The 22,481-nt window shown below is 49.3% G+C and overlaps 1 protein-coding gene across 4 annotated transcripts in view; it reads left to right on the top strand.

The window, feature by feature from the left end:
- The window catches only part of Afap1l1 (actin filament associated protein 1 like 1), a 59,756-nt gene that overhangs the window by 20,855 nt on the left and 16,420 nt on the right, over nucleotides 1-22,481 (top strand). For all 4 annotated transcript variants that reach the window (XM_004854387.4, XM_004854386.4, XM_087180609.1 and 1 more), the window contains exons 2-12: nucleotides 3,950-4,078; nucleotides 5,072-5,155; nucleotides 5,941-6,038; nucleotides 7,356-7,464; nucleotides 11,289-11,387; nucleotides 12,025-12,236; nucleotides 14,057-14,236; nucleotides 16,284-16,376; nucleotides 19,006-19,099; nucleotides 19,329-19,481; nucleotides 20,634-20,845. In XM_004854387.4, coding sequence (XP_004854444.1) covers nucleotides 3,950-4,078; nucleotides 5,072-5,155; nucleotides 5,941-6,038; nucleotides 7,356-7,464; nucleotides 11,289-11,387; nucleotides 12,025-12,236; nucleotides 14,057-14,236; nucleotides 16,284-16,376; nucleotides 19,006-19,099; nucleotides 19,329-19,481; nucleotides 20,634-20,845 — 1,463 coding nt within the window. The remainder of the gene's footprint in view (nucleotides 1-3,949; nucleotides 4,079-5,071; nucleotides 5,156-5,940; nucleotides 6,039-7,355; nucleotides 7,465-11,288; nucleotides 11,388-12,024; nucleotides 12,237-14,056; nucleotides 14,237-16,283; nucleotides 16,377-19,005; nucleotides 19,100-19,328; nucleotides 19,482-20,633; nucleotides 20,846-22,481) is intronic.

Genomic DNA, 22,481 nt, shown 5'->3' with positions numbered 1-22,481 from the left:
CATAGGGTCTCCCAGGGATCCCCAATGGAAGAGTCAGAGCCTCAGCAAAGTTGTGTCAGAGCCCTAGAGGAGCAGCTTTAAGAGGAAGCCCAGCACCCTCCCACCCTGGCATAGCCTCCCCTGACCTGGGGCTAAGCTGGGCTTGAGGTTGTCTGGTGCAAGATTCAGGTGCAAGGTTCAAGCTTTGAAGACAGAATGACCTGGGTTCACAGCCTGGCTCTACCACAGACTGGCTGAGAAACTTCACTTCTCTTAGCCTGCATTTCATTCTTTGTAAGTCATTGGAGGATGGGGTAAGATGATGAACAGCAACTGCCCAGTGTACATAACCGTGCAGCCCCAGACAGAGGATCTTATGCATCCCTGCAGGCTGAGCTTTGCTCCATGACTCACGCTCCCTCTGCCCCTGCTGCCCACCAGTTCCTTCTTGGCTGCAGAAATTGCCACCAGGACTGAGTGCCACCCCTCACTCTCCATCCGCTTCTCCTTGACTCACTCAGCCCCTCCTTCTCCGCTGGTCTGTTTGAACTTAGTTTATCATATCTCTGTTAAATGCAAAGCACTTAGGTGAAGGTCCCGTGTGAAGAATCCCATCAAAGACCAAAAAGGAAACATAAAATGGTATTATGAAGCTTGGATACTAAAATTCAGGTGATAAATGCAGAAAATTCACTCAGAACCTAATTGTTCTTATTCAGAAACAGTGGTAGCCAAGCTTATATTAGGAGCAGCACAGTATGGCATTAAGAAGCTGGAATTCTGCTGGGCCCAGGTACCTACTGATAGCAGCAAGAAATGGTTGGAACTTCACAGCAAAAAGAAAGAATGAGACAGAAGGAAAGAAAGAAACAGAGGGAAAGGAAAGGAAGAAGGGAGAAGAAAGGAAAGAAAGAGAAACTTAAGAAACCAATCAACTTTAGCAAATTGAGGTCCTTCATGCTGGCAGCAGCTGTCATTTACATTAAGCATCAAATGTGGTTGACTATGGGGATACCTGGGGTCTCCCCAAAATGCTCACAAGGCCAAAACTACTTTTATACAGTACTAAGACATTACATACCTTATTTATTCTCATTTTCCCAAGTATGCAGTGTGTAAAAGTTTCAGAATGCCTAAAATAGTGTTAAACCACCCAGCACCCCCAGAGCTGTGACATCAGTGTGTGAGAACAAAGCGGCGTCATGAATTTTCAAATATAAATCACTGCTGCAGGCCTTGGCAAGCTCTTGAGTACCCCACAGTGTCTGCCTTGTGAGTCGTGTGTGTGTGTATGTGTGTGTGTGCCCACTAGGACAGTATTGCATTTTTCCTAGCTCCACAAAGTGGTCCAACCTGGCACATAATTTGTGCTCAGTAAATGTTTTAAAGCTGGGTTATCTGACATTTGGTGTTTCCCTGAGGATGCTGGACAGGTTCATGGTTCCATTTGAAGATTCCTTCCAGACAGCTCGAGATTGGCTGGAATGAGTTTGAACAGTTTTCTGCTCTGAAGAAAGGAGCCTGCCTATCCAGAACCTTGACTTTTGGGGCTCATAGGGGCTCAGGGCCTGGGGACAAAGCTCTCTAGGCTCCTTTTGGGGCCAGTAGTACCCCTGAAGTTGTACAGCCCAGGGGCTCTTGGGATCAAAGCTATGTGACTGTCTCTTAGCTTCCCTGAGCCTCAGTGGCACGTCCTGGGAAATAGGTATCCTCACAGATGCCCCGAGAGGAAATTGGTCAGAAAGCCACCAGCTCTGTGCCCAGCAGCAGGGAGCACCCATGAGTCCATTGGATCATCAGTCTTTGGCCTGTTTTCCACCACTCTGGGGTGATGCTGGAATGCCACAGAGAAACAGCAGCATTGTCAGGTATTCCCAGCACTGCCACTATCTGTACCAGTGGTGGCAAACCTATGGCACATGTGCAGCAATGGGCTGTTTATCATTGAAAGCTCTAAAAGGTTCGCCATCATTGATCTATACAGAAGATTTCTATGAAAAAGAAAGTCCAAGTTTGGCCACCTGTTTATCCCTTCTCATGGAACACACACAGGAGGCCCCTCACTGGGCAGGCCCCACTCCACACACTAAGTTGCCAAGATCTGCAGTCCAGTCCCACCCCCCAAGCCTCAGTCCCCACTGAGGGAGTTGGACACTGGGCCATCTGCATGGCACACAGCAGCAGAGGAAAGTCCAAAGCAACAGCAAGACACACTGGCTCATGAGGAGCTCTATTCTGAGCCAGCCGAGGCACTGCCATGCCAGTGCTGTTAGCCCCTTTCACAAGGAAACTGAGTCACTTTCAGGTTAAATAACTCGACAAACATCCCACAGCTAATGAATGATGGAGCCTGAATTTGAACCTAGGCTCCAGGGATGCTTCTCTTAGGTAAGAAGTGCTCGTGTCACAGACCCTGCAGGTTCATGTCAGACACTCCTGCTTCCTCAGGGTTCAGGGCGGAGAGAAGCACACAGACTTAAGGACCCTGGCTGCAGTGGAAGTCCTGGCCCTACTACTTACTTCTGTGTAACTCAACAACGTTGCTTACCCCTCAGCGTTTCTTTATTTAAAAAGTAGGGGAGGTCTTGGGACCTACCTCAAAACTTGGTGAGATCCAGTACAATGCTGCAAGGCAACATTATCCTATGGTTAAAAGAGAATAGGGTGAGGAAAGCAGATGCAGTTGAGACTTTGTTAGCTGTGTATCCTTAGAGAAGTCATTTAACTGCTTACCAGTCCAATTTAAATATAGGATGACCAAAAAGTGCATATTTTTCTATTTTCATAAATTTCTATAAAATAACAGGAATATAAAAATGACAATTTTATCACATTTACTCAGTAATTTTTCTGTGTATGGTATATCTTAAAACATTCAACACTTGCTCAAGCAACACTGAGTGTAGTATAAATAAATGCACTGCCCAAGTGATGCTTGCAGTAAACCATTAAGTGGCTAACCTCCGTGAGCCTTGGTTTAATCTTCCTTATAATGGAGATAATAAGCTGTTACATATTACAAATTACATATTTTAGGTTAAAATGATACAAGAAGCATGAAGGGCTTAACACCGCTCATGATAACTGTTCAACGCAGGTTAGCTTTTATGACCATGAACAAAAGCTTGATAAATCACAAAGTAGAAGTTACTTTACTGTGATGAAGTTGGCCTTTGGCTCTAAGGCAAACCAAGTTCCAAGTTACTGTTTGGGATAGGGAGACATCAATGACCTCATGGTCTTGGCATGCTCCAGTCTTTAAAGGACTCTGTGCTTTAGGATCTTGCGACTTAGTATCATCCTGGACCTAGGAGCTTGTCAGGAATGCAGAATCTCAGGTCCCACATGAGTAGGTGGGATAGAATTTGCATCTTGGCAAGATCCCCAGGTGGCTCCTGTACATACTCAGGTTTGTGAAGCGCTGGTATAAACATAGAGAAAATTCATTGATCATTTGAGCCGTGGCACAGGAAGGGTTAATGTTTAGTTTGGCTCTGGCCAAGGCATCGGAAACAGAAGGTTCCAGAGATTGAAGCATATGAACCGATGGGACAGGAAGGCTCCCTTCCTGCCTATGTCCTGGACAGCAAAGGGCTCTGGCCTGAGACCTACATGTAGCGCCCCCTCCCCGCTAGGCAGGCGAAGCTGAGAGCAGGGTGGGACAAAAGGAGGCCTAGGTGCCTGGGATCAGAGTCACCAGGGTGAATCTGGGGAGGTCCAGCCTTCCAGCCGTGGCCCTCTGAGGGCTGAAGCAGAGTGGGGAGGCTGGAGGAGTACCACAGGGTGATGAGCAGCACCCTCCATGGGAGGCTGGTGGTCAGTACTGGGACAGCTGTGTGAAGGCCCTTATGTCTCCCTGGCACACCAAGCCCCGTCCTCTGGCCACCACTGCCCTGGCTTCCGGTGGGTGGGTGGGGAGGGCCAGGTCCTGGCCCCTGAGCCAAGACCGTGGCCTGGCCTTCCTCCCCAGTGCTGGAGCAGCTGCTCCCAGAGCTCACTGGGCTGCTCAGCCTCCTGGACAATGAGGACCTAAGTGACAGCACACTGGAGAAGAAGATGGCAGTGGCCTCCATCCTGCAGAGCCTGCAGCCCCTCCCAGGTGAGCCCCAGAGAACCCCACTCACAGAGACAGCAGCATCTCCCTCCCAGGATATGTCAGTATCCCCAGGGCCTGGGAAGTTGTGTAAGCCTTGTGCCTTGGTGAGTTCTGCATGATCTGGCCCAGTGTCTTCACCTGCTTGGGCCCTGCTCCTCACCACAGTTCTGCCCATGCTCTTTGTCCTCTTCTATCCCCAGCTCTCCACAGACCTACACATGCAGAACACATACACACTGCACACACATCCCCACACACGACACACAACACAGCACACTCACACATGCCACATGCTCACACACATGACATGCAACCACACTAACATACTGCACTTCACATAGCACATGCTCACACATAAACACTCTGCCCTGCAACAGGCAGGTCCACAGCACACACACGTGTGCACTTCCTACACTGCTTACACAGACATGCACTCCTGCTCACCCTCTGACACACGTGCGTTACATGCCTCCCCCACATCCTTGCCAGTGCCTCCCTAGGTCCACAGTCCTGTCTTCCCAGCAGCATGCCCTCTTCTCCTGCTCCAGCCTTTCCTGGACACCCCAAGTCTGTTGACAGCACAGTATGTCTCAGTAAACCCTGAGAGCTGTACCTATGTCCTGCAGTGCTCAGGGAATCTGAAGGGTATAGTGGGAAGTCACCCCTGGGTGACCCTGAGTCTCAGTCCCCCAAAACAGGTGACATTGGGTCACCTGCTGCCCTCACAGGACCACTGACAGAATGAGAGGGGTAGTGGTTTTCCCACTGCTCACCAGAGCCCTGTCCCCTGTCAACCCCAGAGCAGCCCAACAATACTAGACTTCTGGGCATCCCTTTGCTTGAAGACAGAGACCCTCAGTCACAGTGTGAAAATGATAGCAAAGTGTGAAAAACAGAAATAACGGGATATGAATGTGCTTTGCAAACAGTGTTGTGTCCCAGTGGCACAGACCTGGTCCCTCCCCTCTTCATGCCAGTGTCTCCTCCTTCCTCCAGCAAAGGAAGTCTCCTACTTGTATGTGAACACTGCAGACCTCCACTCGGGGCCCAGCTTCGTGGAGTCCCTCTTTGAAGAGTTTGGTAAGCAGCCTCTCCTAATCTCCACCACGAAGCCGTCTGTTACCGTGTGCACTGAAGTGCCCCTGGGTTGGTTGAGCCTGGCTCTAACACTGTGGCATTAAGTCACTTTGAGTTCTCTGGGCCCTGCCAGCTCTGAAAATATAATCAGAATCTGGAGTTACAGGAAATCATCCCCAAGATTTGGGGAACAGTAGGGACAAATCTGGGAGCCAGAGAGCGCCACACAGAAGTGATTATCTCACTAGCCATTGCCAGCCGCCAGCCATGGCTTCCTGAAGCCTGGGTTGAGTAGTCCAGCAGCTCACCAGAAATGAGAACTGTGACAGAAGGGTGGCGGCTACCTGGGACTGGCATCAGCCTGGGAAAGGTGTGGGAGGGTCCCCACTGCCTGGGCTCCATCCTGCAGGAAGAGAGCAGTGTTCGCCACGGGGCCAGACCTGCAGTCTAGGTGCTCCTGGGCAGTTTGGGGACTGACAGACTCAAGGGAAACACGGTGCCTTCGTAACACTGCCCTCAAAAATCTCCAGAGCCCCGTATGAGATTATCATACTTAATCCTCTCGATAATCCTTGAAGACAGACAAGGCAGGGCTTAGTGTGGCCAGGTGACAGGGTAGTCCTAGGTGTGTGGTTGATGAAGGCACCGGCCCAGGTTACCAGTGGAGGAGGTGGTAGCACCCAGCCTCACATGCAGGCCCGTAGACCCCAAGTCCAGCCCCCCTCAGCCACCTTCTTTCATATTCATCCTTGGCTTTCTGTGCCCAACAACCTGACTGCCCTTGGTAGACTGTGACCTGAGTGACCTCCGGGACATGCCAGAGGAGGACGGGGAGCCCAGCAAAGGAATGAGCCCTGAGCCAGCAGAAAGCCCACCTCTGAGAACTGTGAGTCAGCCCCTCAGCCCCTCTCTCCATCACAGCAGGGACCCACCTGGCTGCACAGGACCCTGTTCCCTCTCCCAGGTGTCATTAAGGGCAGGAATAGCACCGTGTCAGGGTTTCAGCATGCAACATCGTGCTTACTGCGTTCCTGCTGAGCAGGAAGAGTGTGGCCCCTCAGGCCCAAAGGACAGCACCACCCCGGCCTCAGGTTGCATATGCAGGTGCTGGGAAAGGCTCTGGGCCAGAGGTTGGGTGGCCTCTGCCCTCCTCATTCCTCTGCTGCCTGGCTTTGGGAAAATCACTTCCCTTCTCAGGGCTTGAGATTTTTACCTACAAAATGAAGGATTGGATTCCGAGATCTAGGATTCCCAACCTTGGAGTCGCAGAATTAGAGGCAGCTGCACAAGTGATTGTCAGTGGCCCCAAGAGTGGAGAACATGTGTGTCCTTCCCATGCACACAGCACCTGAGTGAGCGAGGCACTCACACATGAGTTATCCCCATTTCACAGATGAGGGGGCTGAGGCTCAGAAGGGAAAGCGATATGCCTAATGGCCCACAACTAGTAAGAGACAGAACTTAGCTGTGAAGCTGAAGTTCCCATGGCCCCAAAGCCTAAGCTCTTCACTGCTGGGTGATTCTACCTCACTAAGTGATATGCCTCACACTTCATAGTCCTCCTACTCATGTGCGCATAGATGTGGTGGTCAGGTGTTGCAGAACTCATGGTAGTTTTTGATCATTCTGCACGTACTCACACAAAAGTATGACTACCATGTTTCTGCAGCCCACAAGACTTTCAGAAATTACATAGGAGCCCTGGTGCTAAAAGATTGGGCAAAAATGCACAGGACAAATATGCCCTTGACTGGATTAAAAGTTATAGCTTTGCCCAGTTGTTAAAAGAAGACCTGGCCGGGGATTTAGCTCAGCAAGCTTGAGGTCCTGAGTTCGATCCCGGTACCAAAGAAAAAAAGAAAAAAAGGAGGACACGACACTACTTCTTAGCAAATGTTTGTAATGCCACAGTATTTCTCCAGTACAAAATGTTAACATGTAGCATCAGTATAGTATTAACCACCAGAAGGCCATTTCAGAAAACTCAACTTTGTACGTAAATTTTTTGTGAAAGTATAATAAATTGTATGTGTTCGTATGATTAAAAGACTTTTTGTTCATGGGGGGAAAAAGTTATAGTTTTGCATTCAGACACCCTCCTGCCTCCTAGGAACCCCTGCCTCCCCTCCACCAGCCTCCTGCCTTCCTGCTACGCCTGCTCTCCAGCTTTCTCAGTCTCACACACTTTCTTTGTCCCCTGCAGGTAGCCAACCCTCCTCCGCCACTGCCCAACAAGCCTCCTCCGGAGGACTACTATGAGGAGGCCCTTCCTCTGGGACCTGGCAAGTCTCCTGAGTATATCAGCTCCCACAGTAAGTTCAAGTGCCCTGGGGTCACACACTTTTCCTCCCTGAAAAGCTAATTTGAGCTCCTGTGTGCCCTGCAGGGGCAGAACGCCATGCCTGGCCCCTGCCCCAATGTCCCTACTTTCTTAGGAGGGGCTCCTGAGCTCCTGGCTTCCTCACTGCCAGGTGATGGACCACAGAGCATGTCCCAGAGTCCAGAAGCTTGGGTGCTGGTCTTAGATCTGTGTGGGCCCCCTTTCCTCTCTGGACCTCCATTCCTCTACCCTTAAAGCAAGAGGTATGAGGTACGCTCTAGAAGTGTGCTAGGATGCAGGCAGCATGGCGCCACACATGGCAACTGCCACTCAACCCACTGCTCTTCTCTACCAGATCACTTGTGTCTCAGCAGAATCACATCTGGGTGGGTTAGCTTACTGAGTCAACAGGTCAGCTAGGGCACCTGCTCTAAACCAGAGGTCTTCAGAAGCCACTGGGCCCACCCCAGGGATTTGTAAGATAGTGAACAAATCTCTTTAAAAATTCTATGTGAATGATTTATAGTATTTATAATCTACTCACATAATACTTGACTATAGTTTATATATGTATATAAGTTACACACAAATATAAAAATGCTATGTACATATTTTTGTTGGTAGGTGGGCTCAGTAAAATTATTTAGGGGGCAGTGGGACAGATTACCTTTGAAAATCTCTTAGTGTTGGCTACAGTCCACACTCTTCCCACCAGTTTCCCCCAGTGTAGTGCCAGGTGTCTCCTTTGAGGGTCAGCTGAAGTCACTTTCTTGAGTATGGGGACTTAATATTACCTACAGAGAACAGCATTGAAGGTTTTGGATGACCCAGCATACATAGCTGCATTTGTATGATAATGTTGGTGTGTGGCTTCCCTGTCATCCAGCACCATAGTGGAATATTCTCTAGCCAACAGAATATAAATAAACCAGGCACATGCTGATCAGAAATGAATTCCAAGATATGATCATTTAAAAAATCAAACACACAATGCTGCATGTAACATGATTCTACCTGTTTTTTTAAATATACTCACACATACTTGTGCATTCGTTTTAACAATCTTTCTAGGATATGCAAGAAACTGCTAACAGAATTTTCCTGCAGGAAGTAAACAGAAATCTGGGTGCAGGGCTAGGGTGTAGCTCAGTAGTAGAGCACTTGCCTAGTGTGTTTGAGGGCCTGGGCTCCATCCCCAGCATGTCAACAACAACAGGTCAGCCTGATGCATGATCTGAGAAATGTGCTTCTTAGGTGAGCCGGTGTGGGAGTGCACATCGGACTCCCAGCTACTCAGGAAGCTAAGGCAGGAAGATCTCTTGAGCCTAGGAATTTGAGACTGACCTGGGCAGCATAGTGAGACCCCCATCTCAAAGAGAAATCTGGGTGAAGAGAATATATTCTTCCATTCATACTCTTTGTACCGTTTGTGTTTTTGGTTTGTTTGTTTGTTTTACCACAGGCAAGTATTTTTTATTGACCATTTTCACTATTTTAAAATGTCTAACAAGCAGCATTTCTTACACTTAGTGTTGTACAGCCATCTCTACCATCTCTTCCCAAACGTTTTCATCACCCAAACAGGAAACTGTACCATCAAACACTAGCTCCCCGCTCCCTCACCACCACCAGTCTACTTTCCATCCACATGTATTTCCCTGTTTTGGACACTTCCCATCAATGAAGTCATATAATATGTGGCCTTTTGCTTAGCATGATGCTTACCATGTTCATCCATGTTGGAGCATGATAGCTGAACATGTCCTGTTGTGTGGACATACCACACTGTTCATCGCCCATCACCTGATGGACGTTTGCGCTGTCTCCACTTTGGGCTATTGTGAGGTTGGACCAGATGATCTCTGAGGCCTTGCAGGTCTCAAGTTCTGTGTCACTGCAAGCAGCTCTTTCATCCATGGGAAGCAGGGGAGGAAGGAAGGGATGAGGCTCTCTGGGCCCCAAGCCCGAGTCAGCCACTTGAGCCCCTTGAGGGCCTGAGGCTCCTCCACCTTCCCAGAGAGCTCACTTCCCTCTCAGGCAAGGCCAAGAAGCACCCTCCTGGGAGCAGCGGGGACACTGGGGCTGGAGAAGAGGGAGGGCCTCAGGAAGGGCAGGGCCCCCGTAAGGGAGTATCCTTCCTCTCCCAGGGTCCAGCCCGGCCAGGTGTTGGAGTGCTTTGCCCCGCGTCCCTTCCCTCTTCCCCATCACATGCTTGGCCCCAACACCCCCCGTCCACCTCACAGGGAGGGTGGCTGGCATCTGAGCCCTCAGAGCACCTGCTGGCCAAGACAGGCTCTGAGCCTCACTGGGGAGATAGAATTGAGCATCCCGGTCACTGGGAATTTCAGCGCCACTGTCCTCAGGAAACAGATGGACAGGAGCAGCTTGGGAGCCAGGAGAGAGCGCTGAGGAACAGCGTGATGAGTCGGACTGGGGGAAGGAAGGCTTCCTGGAGGAAGGGCTGTGCACCCACCCCCGTGCTGGCAACTGCATTTCTGCCCCCAGGCTCTGTCACTAGCAGGCTGTGTGGGGCTTGTTTTCTTGTCTATAAAATGGGCTGAATCCAACTCCCCAGTTTGTAGGACTCAAAGGAAACAATAATAACAATAGCTGGCACTTGTTGTGTACATTCTGTGCACTGGGCACATGGGTACGGTATCTCCAGCCCCAGGGGAACCATTCACTTCACACAGTGCACTGCAGGAAAACTGTTCTTCCCAAGGTCGCGTAGCAGATAGTGGAGAAGGCCTTCAACTCAACTCCCCACGTCAGCTGCACATCCAGCTGCGCCTTAGGGACTGTCTACATCAAACCTTATGCATATTCAAAAATAATTTTTGTCCTTTTTTTTTTTGGAGGCAGGGTCTCCCTTTGTAGTTCAGGCTGGCCTCGAACTCATGGTGATCCTCCTGCCTCAGCCTCCCAAGTGCTGGGATTATAGGTGTGTGCCACCACGCCCAGCTTTCAAAAATAATTTTTAATGAAATTTGTTCCAAATCATTAGAGTTCAATACATTTTTCATTTTTATGTATGTTTAGAATTTTCCTATCAGATAGTTTTTTTCCAAAGCAGATTCCTGAGCCCAACTCACTCCAGTGCATCCAATGCCTAGGGATGCTGCCCGGAGATCTGCATTCCGGGGCAACCCCCAGGCAAATCAGATGCAGAACCCAGTTTGAGATTCCTGCTAACTGCAGCATGGTGCTCCTGGGCCTCCCAGCCCCAGTGAATTCTCACAGAAGTCCTTGCTGCATGCGTTATTATTATCTAGTCCAGTTGCCCTTTGTAGCACCAGAGGTTTGGAAGTAAGTTTGGAGTACAAGTCGGGGGAGTGCACATATTGGGAGAAGACAAGGCGAGGGCAGGAAGGGGGAGGTCTGAGCCCACGAAGCTGGTACAGCACTCTGAAGTGCAGGGCTTAGAGCCATGACCAAAACAAACACCCACAACCACACACACACAGTGGGGTCACCGAGGAGTCTCTAACCACTCACCACTGTGCATGGTCAGAGGAGAGATACGTGAGCTGGGTCACGATGGATGAGTAGGAGCTTTCTGGTAGAAGATAAGAGAGCACAGGGAACAGCATGATCTCAGGCCTGGGGGTGTGACAGGGCCCAGGAGGGAAGTTGGTGCCAGGGGCACAGAGGGCAGGTGGAGAAGCCGAGCAGACTAGATAGAGTCCCCACGCCCAGGTTGGGGCTGCCCTGAGCTCCCTGTCTCTTCCCCGCGAAGGGGCATGGTATCCATGTCCAGCCCTGCCCCAAGAGTCGGCCCCCATTTCTGCAGCTCCGCTCTTTCTGGCCACCCCACAGATGGCAGCAGCCCAGCCCATTCCATTGTGGATGGCTACTATGAGGACGCAGACAGCAGCTACCCTACCACCAGGATGAACGGCGAGCTGAAGCACTCCTGTAAGTGCCAGTGTGTTCACACATGTTCTCTCCTCGGTGAGGTCTGCCTCAGCCTGCCTGCACCATTACCCTTCCCCAGGCCATGGCCACCACAGAGACCCCAAAGCCCTTGTTTCGGGTGACCATAGGGTTCAGTGGAAAGACCCTTGGAATGGGAGTCAGGAGCTTGAATCTTGCTGTTGGCCTCCTTGACTTGTGGTAACCTGCTTAGAGGAGCCTAGTTTCCCTGTCTATAATGGGTGAGAATGTCTATAAGGCTGTGAGAATCCCCTGAGAAAGTATCTGTCCAAGGAATGGGGTAATGGTAGGCATTTATTTTATTGGCCTCTTAACAGTGCCAGACATTGGCTAAACATTCTCCACGGCTTGAGGTTCAGGTAGCCAGAGGAAGTGTAGGTACTGTTGTTTATTGTGATCATTTAACTGATGAGGAAAGTGGAGCTGCAAAGGGAAGTCGCTGAGATCACAAAGGGGTGCTGAGTCTAAACTGTAGTGCCCTCGTGAGGGCCTTTGGGTGGTCATTCCCAACACCGTGCCTTATGCACGGTCTCAGGACCACAGAGCAGGGCTGCCTCAGAGAGGTAAGGAGAGATTTCCCTGGAGACAGCAGTAACCGTCATTCCCATGGCGCCTGCAGACAATGACTCTGACGCGATGAGCAGCTCCTACGAGTCCTACGATGAGGAGGAGGAAGAAGGCAAGGGCCCACAGCCCAGGCACCAGTGGCCCTCAGAGGAGGCCTCTATGCATCTGGTGAGGGATTGCAGGATATGTTCCTTCCTGCTTCGGAAAAAGCGCTTTGGGCAGTGGGCCAAGCAGCTGACTGTCATCAAGGAGGACCAGCTCCTGGTGAGTGGCCTCACATGGCCCTGCTGTGGGTACATCCCGTGAGCCTGCGGATGTGTCCACCTCAGCCTGCTGTGTCTGGCCTGGCTGTGTGCTCAGAAGCTCAAAGTCCAGCACTTCCTAGATCAGGGCCCTCCCATTCCAGCAGAACTCTCTCTCTCTCCTCTCTCTCTCTCTCTCTCTCTCTCTCTCTCTCTCTCTCTCTCTCTCTCTCTCTCTCTCTCTCTCTCTCTCTCTCCTCTCTCTCTCTCTCACACACACACACACACACACACACACACACACACACACACACACCTCTCAAAACCTGAGGCAGGCTTACCAAGATTGTTGTGGTTGGTTTTTTTCTAGAGAATTTTTTATCACTTTAAAACAATGTTTGCTGTTTTTCATTATATGAATTAATATACTGATTTATAAAACTAGAGAAAGACAAAATGAAAAGTGATTTTTTAAAACCCGCATGATCCCATTGGCCAGAGGATAAGTACCGTGCAGTTCGTGCACCTCTTCCCGCCCTGCTGTCTTTCGTATAACTGACCTCTGTAGCACTCATTAAAGTATAACTTGCTTGCTGTGAAGAAATGTTTTTATTTATCATCTCACAGCACTGTCATTTCATAAAATAAAACACACCCTAGAGGTGCAAAGTAGGAGAATGAATGTAATATCCAAAACATAACAGTAGTTCTCCCCTCCCCTCCAAAATGTTGTCAAGCCTTGCACAACATACATGCATTTGAGACAAGATCTCTTTCCACCACGGGGCAGGGAAAGCACTGGTCCAAGGGTCCTGGCTGGCTGTTCCATCCTTGTGTCTTTTCTGTTGTCCTTTACTTACCGCAGTGACCACACTACCAGCTCAGTGTCAGCAGAGTGTTGACACTCAAAGGGAAAGCTTCCTCCCACACCTGTAAGTCCAGCAGCACCCGGGAAGCTGAGGCAGAAGGATCAAACGTTTGAGCCCATCCAGGCAATTTAGCAACTTAGTGAGACCCTGGCTCAGAATTTTAAAACAAAAAGAAAAAGACAATAAACACTTCTCATTAAAGCCGATGGTTACTGTGAGTTGTTTGTAGAAGTTTCTTAAGGAAGATTCCCTCCCTTGTTCTTAGTTGGCTAAGAGTTTGTATCACCCATGGATGCTGAATTTTATCAAATATTTTTTCCTGCCTCCACTGAACTGTATATTTTTTCTCTTTTTTTCTGTTAATGTGACAAATTATATGTTTTTTTAAAATTTTAAACCACCCTTCTTCCTAGACAAAGCCCCACTTGGTCTTGATGTAGTGTGCTTTTTTTCTATATGTCTGGATTCCATTTGCCAGTATTAGGGCTTTTGCAATTATGAGAGAAATTAGCCTGTAATTTCCCTTTCTTGTACTGTCATTGTCAGGCTGTAGTATCAAGGTAACTCTGCCCTCAGAGGAGAGAAAAGTGAGAATGATTATTGATAAAAGTGCTGGCTCCCAAGGCAAGCTCTCAACCTCTGCTAAAATTCTCTCCCTCAAATCCCACCTGGCAGCCATTCCACCTGGCTTCCTCCTTCCCAAGCAGCGCGTTTCTCCTGTGGTTCTTTGGCCTGAACGTTCTTCCTGGTATTATGTTACAGTCTGCCTCTTCCTCACAGGCAGCTGTGCCTGAAGATTCCCTAAGTGAGACATCCCCGGTCAGGCTTCTTAGTGGTCCTCACACAGTGTGCACGTAAGGGCCAGTAGGGAGGTCTTTGTGGGGTAGATCAAGCTTCCCAGAGCTTTGGTGTGCAGGTGTCTCCCTCCTTTACCCTCACTCCAGAAGGCCCTGACCCTTCTCTCCCTGTCCAGTGTTATAAAAGCTCCAAGGACCGGCAGCCGCATCTGAGGCTGGCTCTGGATATCTGCAGTGTCATCTATGTGCCCAAGGACAGCAGGCACAAGAGGCACGAGCTGCGCTTCTCCCAGGGGGCCAGTGAGGTCTTGGTGCTGGCACTGCAAAGCCGGGAGCAGGCCGAGGAGTGGCTGAAGGTACGTGGCTGTATGTAGGGTCTGGCTTCCGAGCCTTCCTTTCTTCCTCTCACCCCCACCTCCAGCAGAGGCCAGTTCTGTCCCTGGAAGAACCAAGCCTTGCTCAGGAGAGATGGGATCAATGGCTGAGTTCATGTGTGGAATGGGCCTTGGAGGCCTTGGATATCTGCAAATGACAGACCTCATGCTGGAGCCTGTTCTTTCTAGTTACTTGAGTCCCCTTTCTAACACCTCTTCTACAGGCCAGTCCAGCCTACCCTTCTACACTTTCTAGATTGGGGAGCTCAGTATCTATAAAGGAGGCTGACTTTACCATTGAACAAGTTAGTCCTTTAAAAAAAGGGAAAAATCCTTTCTTGTTACAACCTTGTAACCGGCACCTGTGGTCCAGCTTCTGCACCTTCCTGACTCCACAGAACAATGAGAGTTACCAAGTATCAATCACTCACAGTGGTACTGCAGTTCACCAACTTGATTCTTTCCATGATCTGATCACGAACTGAGTTGGACCAGAACCAAATCAAATTCGTTCGTTAGGTTCAGTATTTACCTTATGGGGAAATTTGGTTCAGTTCTCTTCCAGTTCGTTTTGCAACCAGAATCGTGGAGAAAATTGAGTTCATGAACCGAGGTACTACTGTGTTTTGTGCCATTCTGCTGAGAGCTTTACTTCCTGTGATTTCATTTACCCTTCACAGTGGGACTATTATTGTTTCCATTTTACAGAAGATGAAGCTGAGTCCTGAAGAACTAATGTGCCCTGCCAAAGGTCAGGCAACCAAGTGACTGGGGCCAGGATTTGAAGCTAAGATGTAAATCTATTCCCAGGGCATAGGCATGGTACCACAGTGATGAGAAGGGAAAACTTTAGTGGCACACAGACTAGGATTCAAGTCCCAGGCCTAAGCAGCATTCACTGGCTCTGTGTTCTGCAAATAACTTTACTTCTTCATGCCTCAGTTTCCTTGTCTGTAAAATGGTTATACGGATTCTAGAGAGCACTTGACACAGTGCCCACCAGGCCATTAAGTGTCCAGTAACTTTCTGTGATTCCTGATGCAGATAGCGAACCCTTTCCCCAACCTTTTCCAGCAGACCCTCTGTCCCTGCACCCACCTCTGCTCCACCCGGATACCTTTCTCTCTCTTCTGATCTTCCTGCTGGAACATTGAAACCAAGCACCTCCCTCCCTCCCTTGCTTCCTGTGATAGCCAGCTCTCCTCTCCCATGGAAGTCTGGTGTTTCTCATTACTGCATTGTCTCAGGAGGGGAAGGAAGAGAGAGGACCTGCCTGCTGGGGAGCCTCTGCCTCCAGGCACTGAGAGGTCAGAAGCAGGACCTCCAGGCCAGGAGTTAAGAGACCTGCCCGATACCTACTTTGGGGCACCTTAAGCCCAGGTGTTTAGAGCAGGCAGCCGCACTACTTGTGTTTGGTTTCCTGCCCTGCTGCCGTCGGACAGGTAACTTCACCTCTCTGAGCCTCATCATCTCATCTGTAACTTGGGAATCACAGGCTGCTGTGCGTGAGCATCAGAAGGTGACTGTCATTATTTTATGGTCTGCATGGCTATTGCTGGAGCCTTTGGGTTTCAGTTTCCACGTTACTGAAAGGGAGACTGTGGCCCCCGGTCGCCCCTTGCATAGTCGCAGAAGCCGGCCCCTCGCCCTTACAAGGTTTTCTGGTTTACATCCATGGCCCTCCACATCCATGATCTCACTGTCCTTAGACCACCCCAGCAGAGGCCCAGCACTCTCATATTACACATGTGCGATTTGAGGCCACTCTAATCAGCAGTGAATCCAGGTTTAGAAACCAAGCGTCTTGGTCCCTAGCCCTGTATCTTTCAATCCAAGGGACAGATAGAAGAGAAAGCCTTTTCAGACCCCAGGGTTCGCCACACTGGTTCAGAAGCCCACGTCAGCCTGTCTCAGGCTCCCAGTAACCCCAGTCTCTCTGCACAGCAGCCCTGGTCTCACAAACCCCAGGCATGTTTTGCCCCTAGGGCCTCCCTGCCCACCTCTTCCTAGCTGTGTGTCCTCTCCACAGGTCATCCGTGAGGTCAGCAAGCCCATCACAGGAGCAGATGGAGTGGAGGCGCCCCAGTCCCCAGTGCTCCAATGCAAGCTGGACCTGGACAAGGTACATGTGTCTCCATCGGTCTCCTCCCAGGCAGGACCAGGCAGACCCTGTGCTGGTGGTAAAGCCAGGCCCCACCATGATGTCCTACAAGCTGTATGTGCCTGGCACAGAGCAGGCACAGCAGCAGCTGCTCAATAATTGCCTGCTGCACTCAGGAATGCGTGAATATGGATATCTAGGGTACAGAACCAGGCAGAAAAGTACAGTACCTGGCTCACCCTGCCAGGACAGGAAGAGGTCATGTCTGAGCTGTGCCATGAAATCTAAGTTGAAATTCATCTGTCAGCAAAGGAAAACGCCAGCTTGGAGCATGAGTGAGGCAGTCACTGGCCATTTGGTCAGGCTCTGTGCAAACACGTACCGGTGCCTACATGTTGCCAGTGCTGTGGGTAACAAAGGGACTCAGACCTAAAGTCATCCCTTTGACATTACAGTAGGGCCATACATAATGTAATATGGGTTGGCATTTACAGACAGTTACTGTGCTCCCAGCATTGTTCCAAAAGCTTCACACATGTTAACTCACTTTCTGTAACCACTCCTACTGCAGGTGCATTTTCAGATGTGACAGCTGCAGCAGAGAGAGATATACCCAATGTCACATTGTAAAGAAGAAATGGATCTAGGGTTTAAACCCAAACAGCCTGGCACCTGAGGTCTCTGCCATGTCAGTGGAGAACCCTGAGCGTCTGCTGGACAAGTACTTAGTCAGGATCTGCCCACTCCAGGCACAGCACAGGTCCTGGGAAACAGTCCCAAGAAAAGCAGGCACACGCTGCACTCATAGCACCTGCAGCCCAGTGGGCACTCAGCCCAGCTGTGAGTCAGATTCCATAATCACACCGACTTCCGAACCCCAAACTGGCTAAGTGCTAAGAAGGCAAAGTACCAGGTTCCCTGGGAGTATATACCAGGGTCCTGCTCCTGTCTAGAGATACAGGAGCATTCCCCCCAGAAGTAACTTCAGATGAGGATAGAAATTAGCAAGAAAGAGGAGAAGAAAGTCATTTAAAGCAGAGGAAACAGGCACTGGAGCAAAAGAAAGCATAGAAGTGAAAGTGGCTGGTATGGCTGCATGGGAGAGAAGGGGAATCTTGTTAGCTCTGTTCGCATGCTCATGGGTGGCAACAGTGAAGGCGACAAGAGCTCAGGCTGGCTGGGGGCCCAGGTGGGTAGGGAAGAGGAGGGCAGGGCTAGGTCAAGGGGTGCATGCTGTGGTGCAGTTTGGAGGATGGGCTGCCAGACCGAAGAGGTGAGCTCGCACATCCGAGTTCTCCTGTGGGGAGGGGACTGGAATGCTTAGGCCGGGCTGGGAGTGGGGGGGGGGGGGGTCTGTGTCTGCATGGAATCATGGGGTTGAAATGTCATCGTCCCTGAGTTAATCCCCAAATGCTCACAGCATTCCCTTGTATTTGCTTTCTATCGGTGAAAACCTTACCATTGGCACACCATTGCAGAATAAACGGAGCCATCACTTTTGCTTCATAATTCACAGATGATTCTGTATGCTTTTGACAGTTCTATCCCATCTGTGACAGTTGCCATTTTTCCAGTGCTGTGGAAATTGAGGAGAGCATGTGATCTCTGCTGTCCTCTGTGTCCCTGGTACTACGCTAATCATGTACCAGCCCTGGTCTTGGGGGCCTTGGCAGGACAGGCTTAGGGGCTCAGCTCTGTAATTCTGGCTTAAGTGAGGGGGTTCCATTTTAATTCTGGCTTACGTCTGGCTGGCACAGTGTAGCTTCCTGAAGCAAGATGACAGCACATCACACAGGTGTGAGAAATGACACAGCCCATTAGCCTCATAATTTTACCTGGCCAGCTGTCTGGTACCTCACAGCAGCCTTCTGAAGTGAGTGTAATTCAGGTAAGAAAACCAAGCCTCAGGAAGATGGGAGGATTCTCCCACATTTCCACAGCTAATTAGGATAGTAGTCATAATTTCTTCCAAGATCAGTCTAACTACTCTGCTCCACTTCCCATGCTACCTAGGATGACCTTGAGCTTGTCTGAATGAATGAATGGTCTAGAGTTGGTTTAATGAGTAAAAATAATTTTGGCTGGCAACAGAGTTGTGTGTGTGTATCTTTACCATCTTCTTATTTGAGCTGAGATCATAGTGGGCCCCTGTTGGTCACCAGGTCCTATCATGAGTATTTCTAAAATGCCTGCTAGCTCCTCTGTTTCTCTTCATCCTCACTGTCAACCTGGTCCATCCTTTCTGGAGTCTTAGCTTGACTAGGAGGACACTCTCTCTCTAGTGGCTTTTTTAAAAAGTATCTAGTTTTGCACCCTCTAGTCCACCCCTGCAACACCACTGGATTACATTAGTGTCCCACTTAGATACCCTTCCAGCTCCCTGTCACCTGTCAAATATAGTGCAAACTCCTAAGACGTTGCTCTTGGTGTATTCAAATTAATTGCCTCATTCCCATGTTGACTGCAAAATGAAGATACAACCATGCCTAAGTCATTGTTGTCCTCTGATACCTGGTGCAGTATCAGGCACATGATAATTGCTGGGAGTGTTTGTTAACTATCACGTGTTTGAGGACTTGGGGAAAGACAGAACCAATAAAGGATATTTGTGAGTGTTCCTCTTGATGTGAGGCTGTGTCCCCCTCCCCAGAGGCTGTCTCAAGAGAAGCAGGCCTCAGACTCTGACAGCCTAGGCATGGGCGACAACGGTTCCAGCCTCAGCCGCAGGGAAGCCTGTGAACATGGTAAGAGCCTTTTTGAGGTCAGGCTGGAGAATGCCTGGGCTGGAAGGGACCTGGCCCTAGCCCAGCCACATGGTGGCAGAGCAGAGAAGACCTAGATAGGATTGCCTGGCCTGACTTATGTGGACAGGCCAGTCCCTACATGCAAGTAGAAGGGCTGCTGGGAAGGCCAGGAATAGGTGGACCTGGGACACAGGGCCCCTCCGCTCCCCTGACCCATCTCTGGTCACAGGCAAAGGGAAGAAGAGCAGCTTGGCAGAGCTAAAGGGCTCCATGAGCCGGGCCGCAGGCCGCAAGATCACCCGCATTATCAGCTTCTCCAAGAAGAAGGCCCTGGCTGAGGATCTGCAGATGTCCTCCGCTGAGGAGGAGGTGCCATGCTGTGGTAGGTCTGGGGCATGGGGAGCGAGCTGTGGGCACAGGCTCCTGGAGCTAAAGCCAGGAGGCTCTCAGTGCCTCACCCACCTGGCCCCCAGCGCAGGCGAGAAGAGTCAGCCCCAGAATGGCTAAAGCCCACTCCATCCCCATCCTCGCCCTGCACCACTTCATTCCTGTGAGGCCCTGGTGCTCAGCAGAAGGAAAAGCCAACTGATCCCCATGCTTCTATGCTCTCTGTGACCTTAGCCTAAATCTCTGGACCTCAGGTTCTCAGTCTGCTCCTCTATAGTGAGAAGAAAGTGACTTACTTCATCGAATAGAACATGCCAGGTATATAAGCTACAATCAGTCTTACAAGGAAGTTTGGATAAAAGTAATGAAGTACCTTTCAGTATAAATGCATTCAATATAGGGAAAATGTTTTGGAAAAGAAAGCATTATTTTTTTCCATGTAAATGTAATGCTGTGTGTACTGAAACCCAGGCCAGAATCATCTGTTTTAAGGGGCTCAGGGTGTAGCTAAGTGGTAGAGTGCTTGGCTAACATGTGTAAGGCCCTGGGTTCAATCTCAGCACCACAAAAATAAATAATATTACTGTACCTATTTTGAATAGGAATATTTTGCTGGCCCTAGAAAAACAATATAAAAGCACATGACTATGAAAAACATTTTGTAATCAATAAATCAAGGCATGTTGGTTTTTAACTCTATTTTAAGGGGAAATGAGGGAATTCTAACCCCATCTATGGTCTGCTGTGTGACTGCCTGTGCCTTGGTTTTCTCCTTTCTTTACCTTGGCTGGATGCTTTTGTTCCCACATGTTGTCACTAGATGTCAGCACCATCCATTATTTTCCATCATTGAGTTAAGGTTGGGGAACAGCTGTGTCTTTTACACATTTAATGTAGCAGCTCCTGCCGAGTTCGTTGTCTTGGTGTGGCCCTGAGGCTGGGCAGCGATGTATGAGCGGGATTACCAGTGTCCACTCCAGAGAAGAGGATGCCTAAGGTCACAGCCTGTAGAGTGAGCTGACTTGAAACCCAGAGGCCACCTGTCCAGCTAGAGAACAAGGGCTGTCCCTGTGCTTTGTCCCAGCCTGTGACCCCACTGGGTCTGTCACAGGCAGGCTGCGGGAGTCACACCGCCTTGTCCCCCTAGGCTACCTGAACATCCTGGTGAACCAGGGCTGGAAGGAGCGCTGGTGCCGCCTCAAGAGCGGCACCCTGTACTTTCACAAGGACCGAGCCGACCTGCACACCCACGTGAACGCCATCGCCCTCCACGGCTGCGAGGTGGCCCCCGGCTTCGGGCCCAGACACCCATTTGCTTTCAGGATCCTACGCAACCGGCAGGAAGTGGCCATCCTGGAGGTGAGAGGAGAGGGTCCAGGTGGCCCTGGCTGGTGAGACCCTGACCCAGGCCTGAAGGGGGGGCTTTCCATTACACTGCAGGGAGCAAGGCGAGGGACCCCCTAGGCTCACCAGGGAACACTTACATTCAAATTCCACATAAGCAATGAATCCTGTTTTGAATACAAGTATCTTCTGTGCAGTTTCTGTGACATCCTAGACTGAAAAATAATTTTTTTTTGGTTATTTATCTGAAACTCAGATTTAGCAAAGCATTTTGTATTTTTATTCTTTTAATTCCAGCAGCCCTAAAACAGATTTATTTATTCTCCCTGACCTTAAAGTTCCAAAAGTCCCAAGTCTGAAAGGTATCTCACCTGGTCCCACCCCATCTGGTCCCACCCTCTGACATCTTTGCAGCAGGAGCTGACCACCTCAGATAAACCACTGCCTCCATGGAGCAACTTGAATTTCTAGAAGGACTTTCCCTGTAGTGAGTTAAATCTTAAGCACCATGAAGGCAATAACCACGCCTGTTGTACATACTTTTATTTTTCTAGGCCCCTGCACAATACCCAGGACATACAACAGGCTCGATAAACATATGTTGGATAAATGAACTGTGAATTCATTTCATTTACTCACTTCCTTCCTGCACTCTGGCACAAGTCCTCTGAGATCATGCAGAACACATTCAATATGTCTTCATGTGGCAGTCTTGGCTATTTAGAATTTAAAATGTTGAAAAATAAATATTTTTTTTTTTAAATGTTGACACTGAGGGAAAACTTAAGTATCTGTCTTCTCACTTTACAAATAAAGAAACTGGGGCCAGGGTAGCCAATGCTTTCTTTGTCCAGGGCTGCACAGAGAGTCTGTGGCTTCTTGGTTTTTGTTCTAGAACTAAAACCTGACTTCTTGACTTTTTCTTTGTTTTTGTGGAGACTGAACCTGGGCCTTGCCTCACATGTACATCCCCAAGCTTTTTCAAGTTTTACTTTGAGACAAGATCTTGTTAAGTTGCCCAGGATGCCCTTAAACTTGAGATCCTCCTGCCTCAGCCTCTTGAGTGGTTGCGATTACAGACTTGTGTCACTGCACCTGGCTCAGCCTCTTGGTCTCATTCTCTTTGCTCTATACCCATTCTTCTCTCAGTTCCTGCCTCTGTAACTTACTTTTATTTTTGATAGTCTCAGAAATACCTCATATTTACTTTAACTCTCACACAGAGCTTTCTAGTAAAAACTGTGCTTCCTTTCTTCAGATTCATCATTTGTGAGCTAAGTGCATTTAGTAATAATGCTCTTTAAATGAGAATTAAGTATGTGTTTAGTTGACCAACAACTTTTCAGAGATTTCCCTATCTACAGTACTATGATTATTTCACAATTATAACACAAGAAAAATTGATTGAGTTATATGAGCAGTGGTTCCTCAGATTAAAAAATAGCTCTCACAAATTTCAGGAAACACCTAAATGTTGTTTTTACATCCAAGTCCTGAGGATGGTGAGAGGTTGTGCTGTCAACAAAGGCCAGTCAGGGAGGCCTCTCGGAAGAGGGAGCTTTTGAGCAGACACTTGAATAGAAGGAAGGAGGGAGCGTCGAGTTTCTGGGTACATAAAAGGTGCTTTTGAGTATTTGTGGGCTTGGCTGAG

Source organism: Heterocephalus glaber, unplaced genomic scaffold, assembly GCF_053883595.1.
Source record: "Heterocephalus glaber isolate CG9 unplaced genomic scaffold, H.glaber_assembly_v1.0 deba00001463, whole genome shotgun sequence".
Classification (NCBI taxonomy): domain Eukaryota; kingdom Metazoa; phylum Chordata; class Mammalia; order Rodentia; family Bathyergidae; genus Heterocephalus; species Heterocephalus glaber.
The sequence above is the reverse complement of the archived record's forward strand: the minus strand, read 5'-3'. Positions and strand labels throughout refer to the sequence as shown.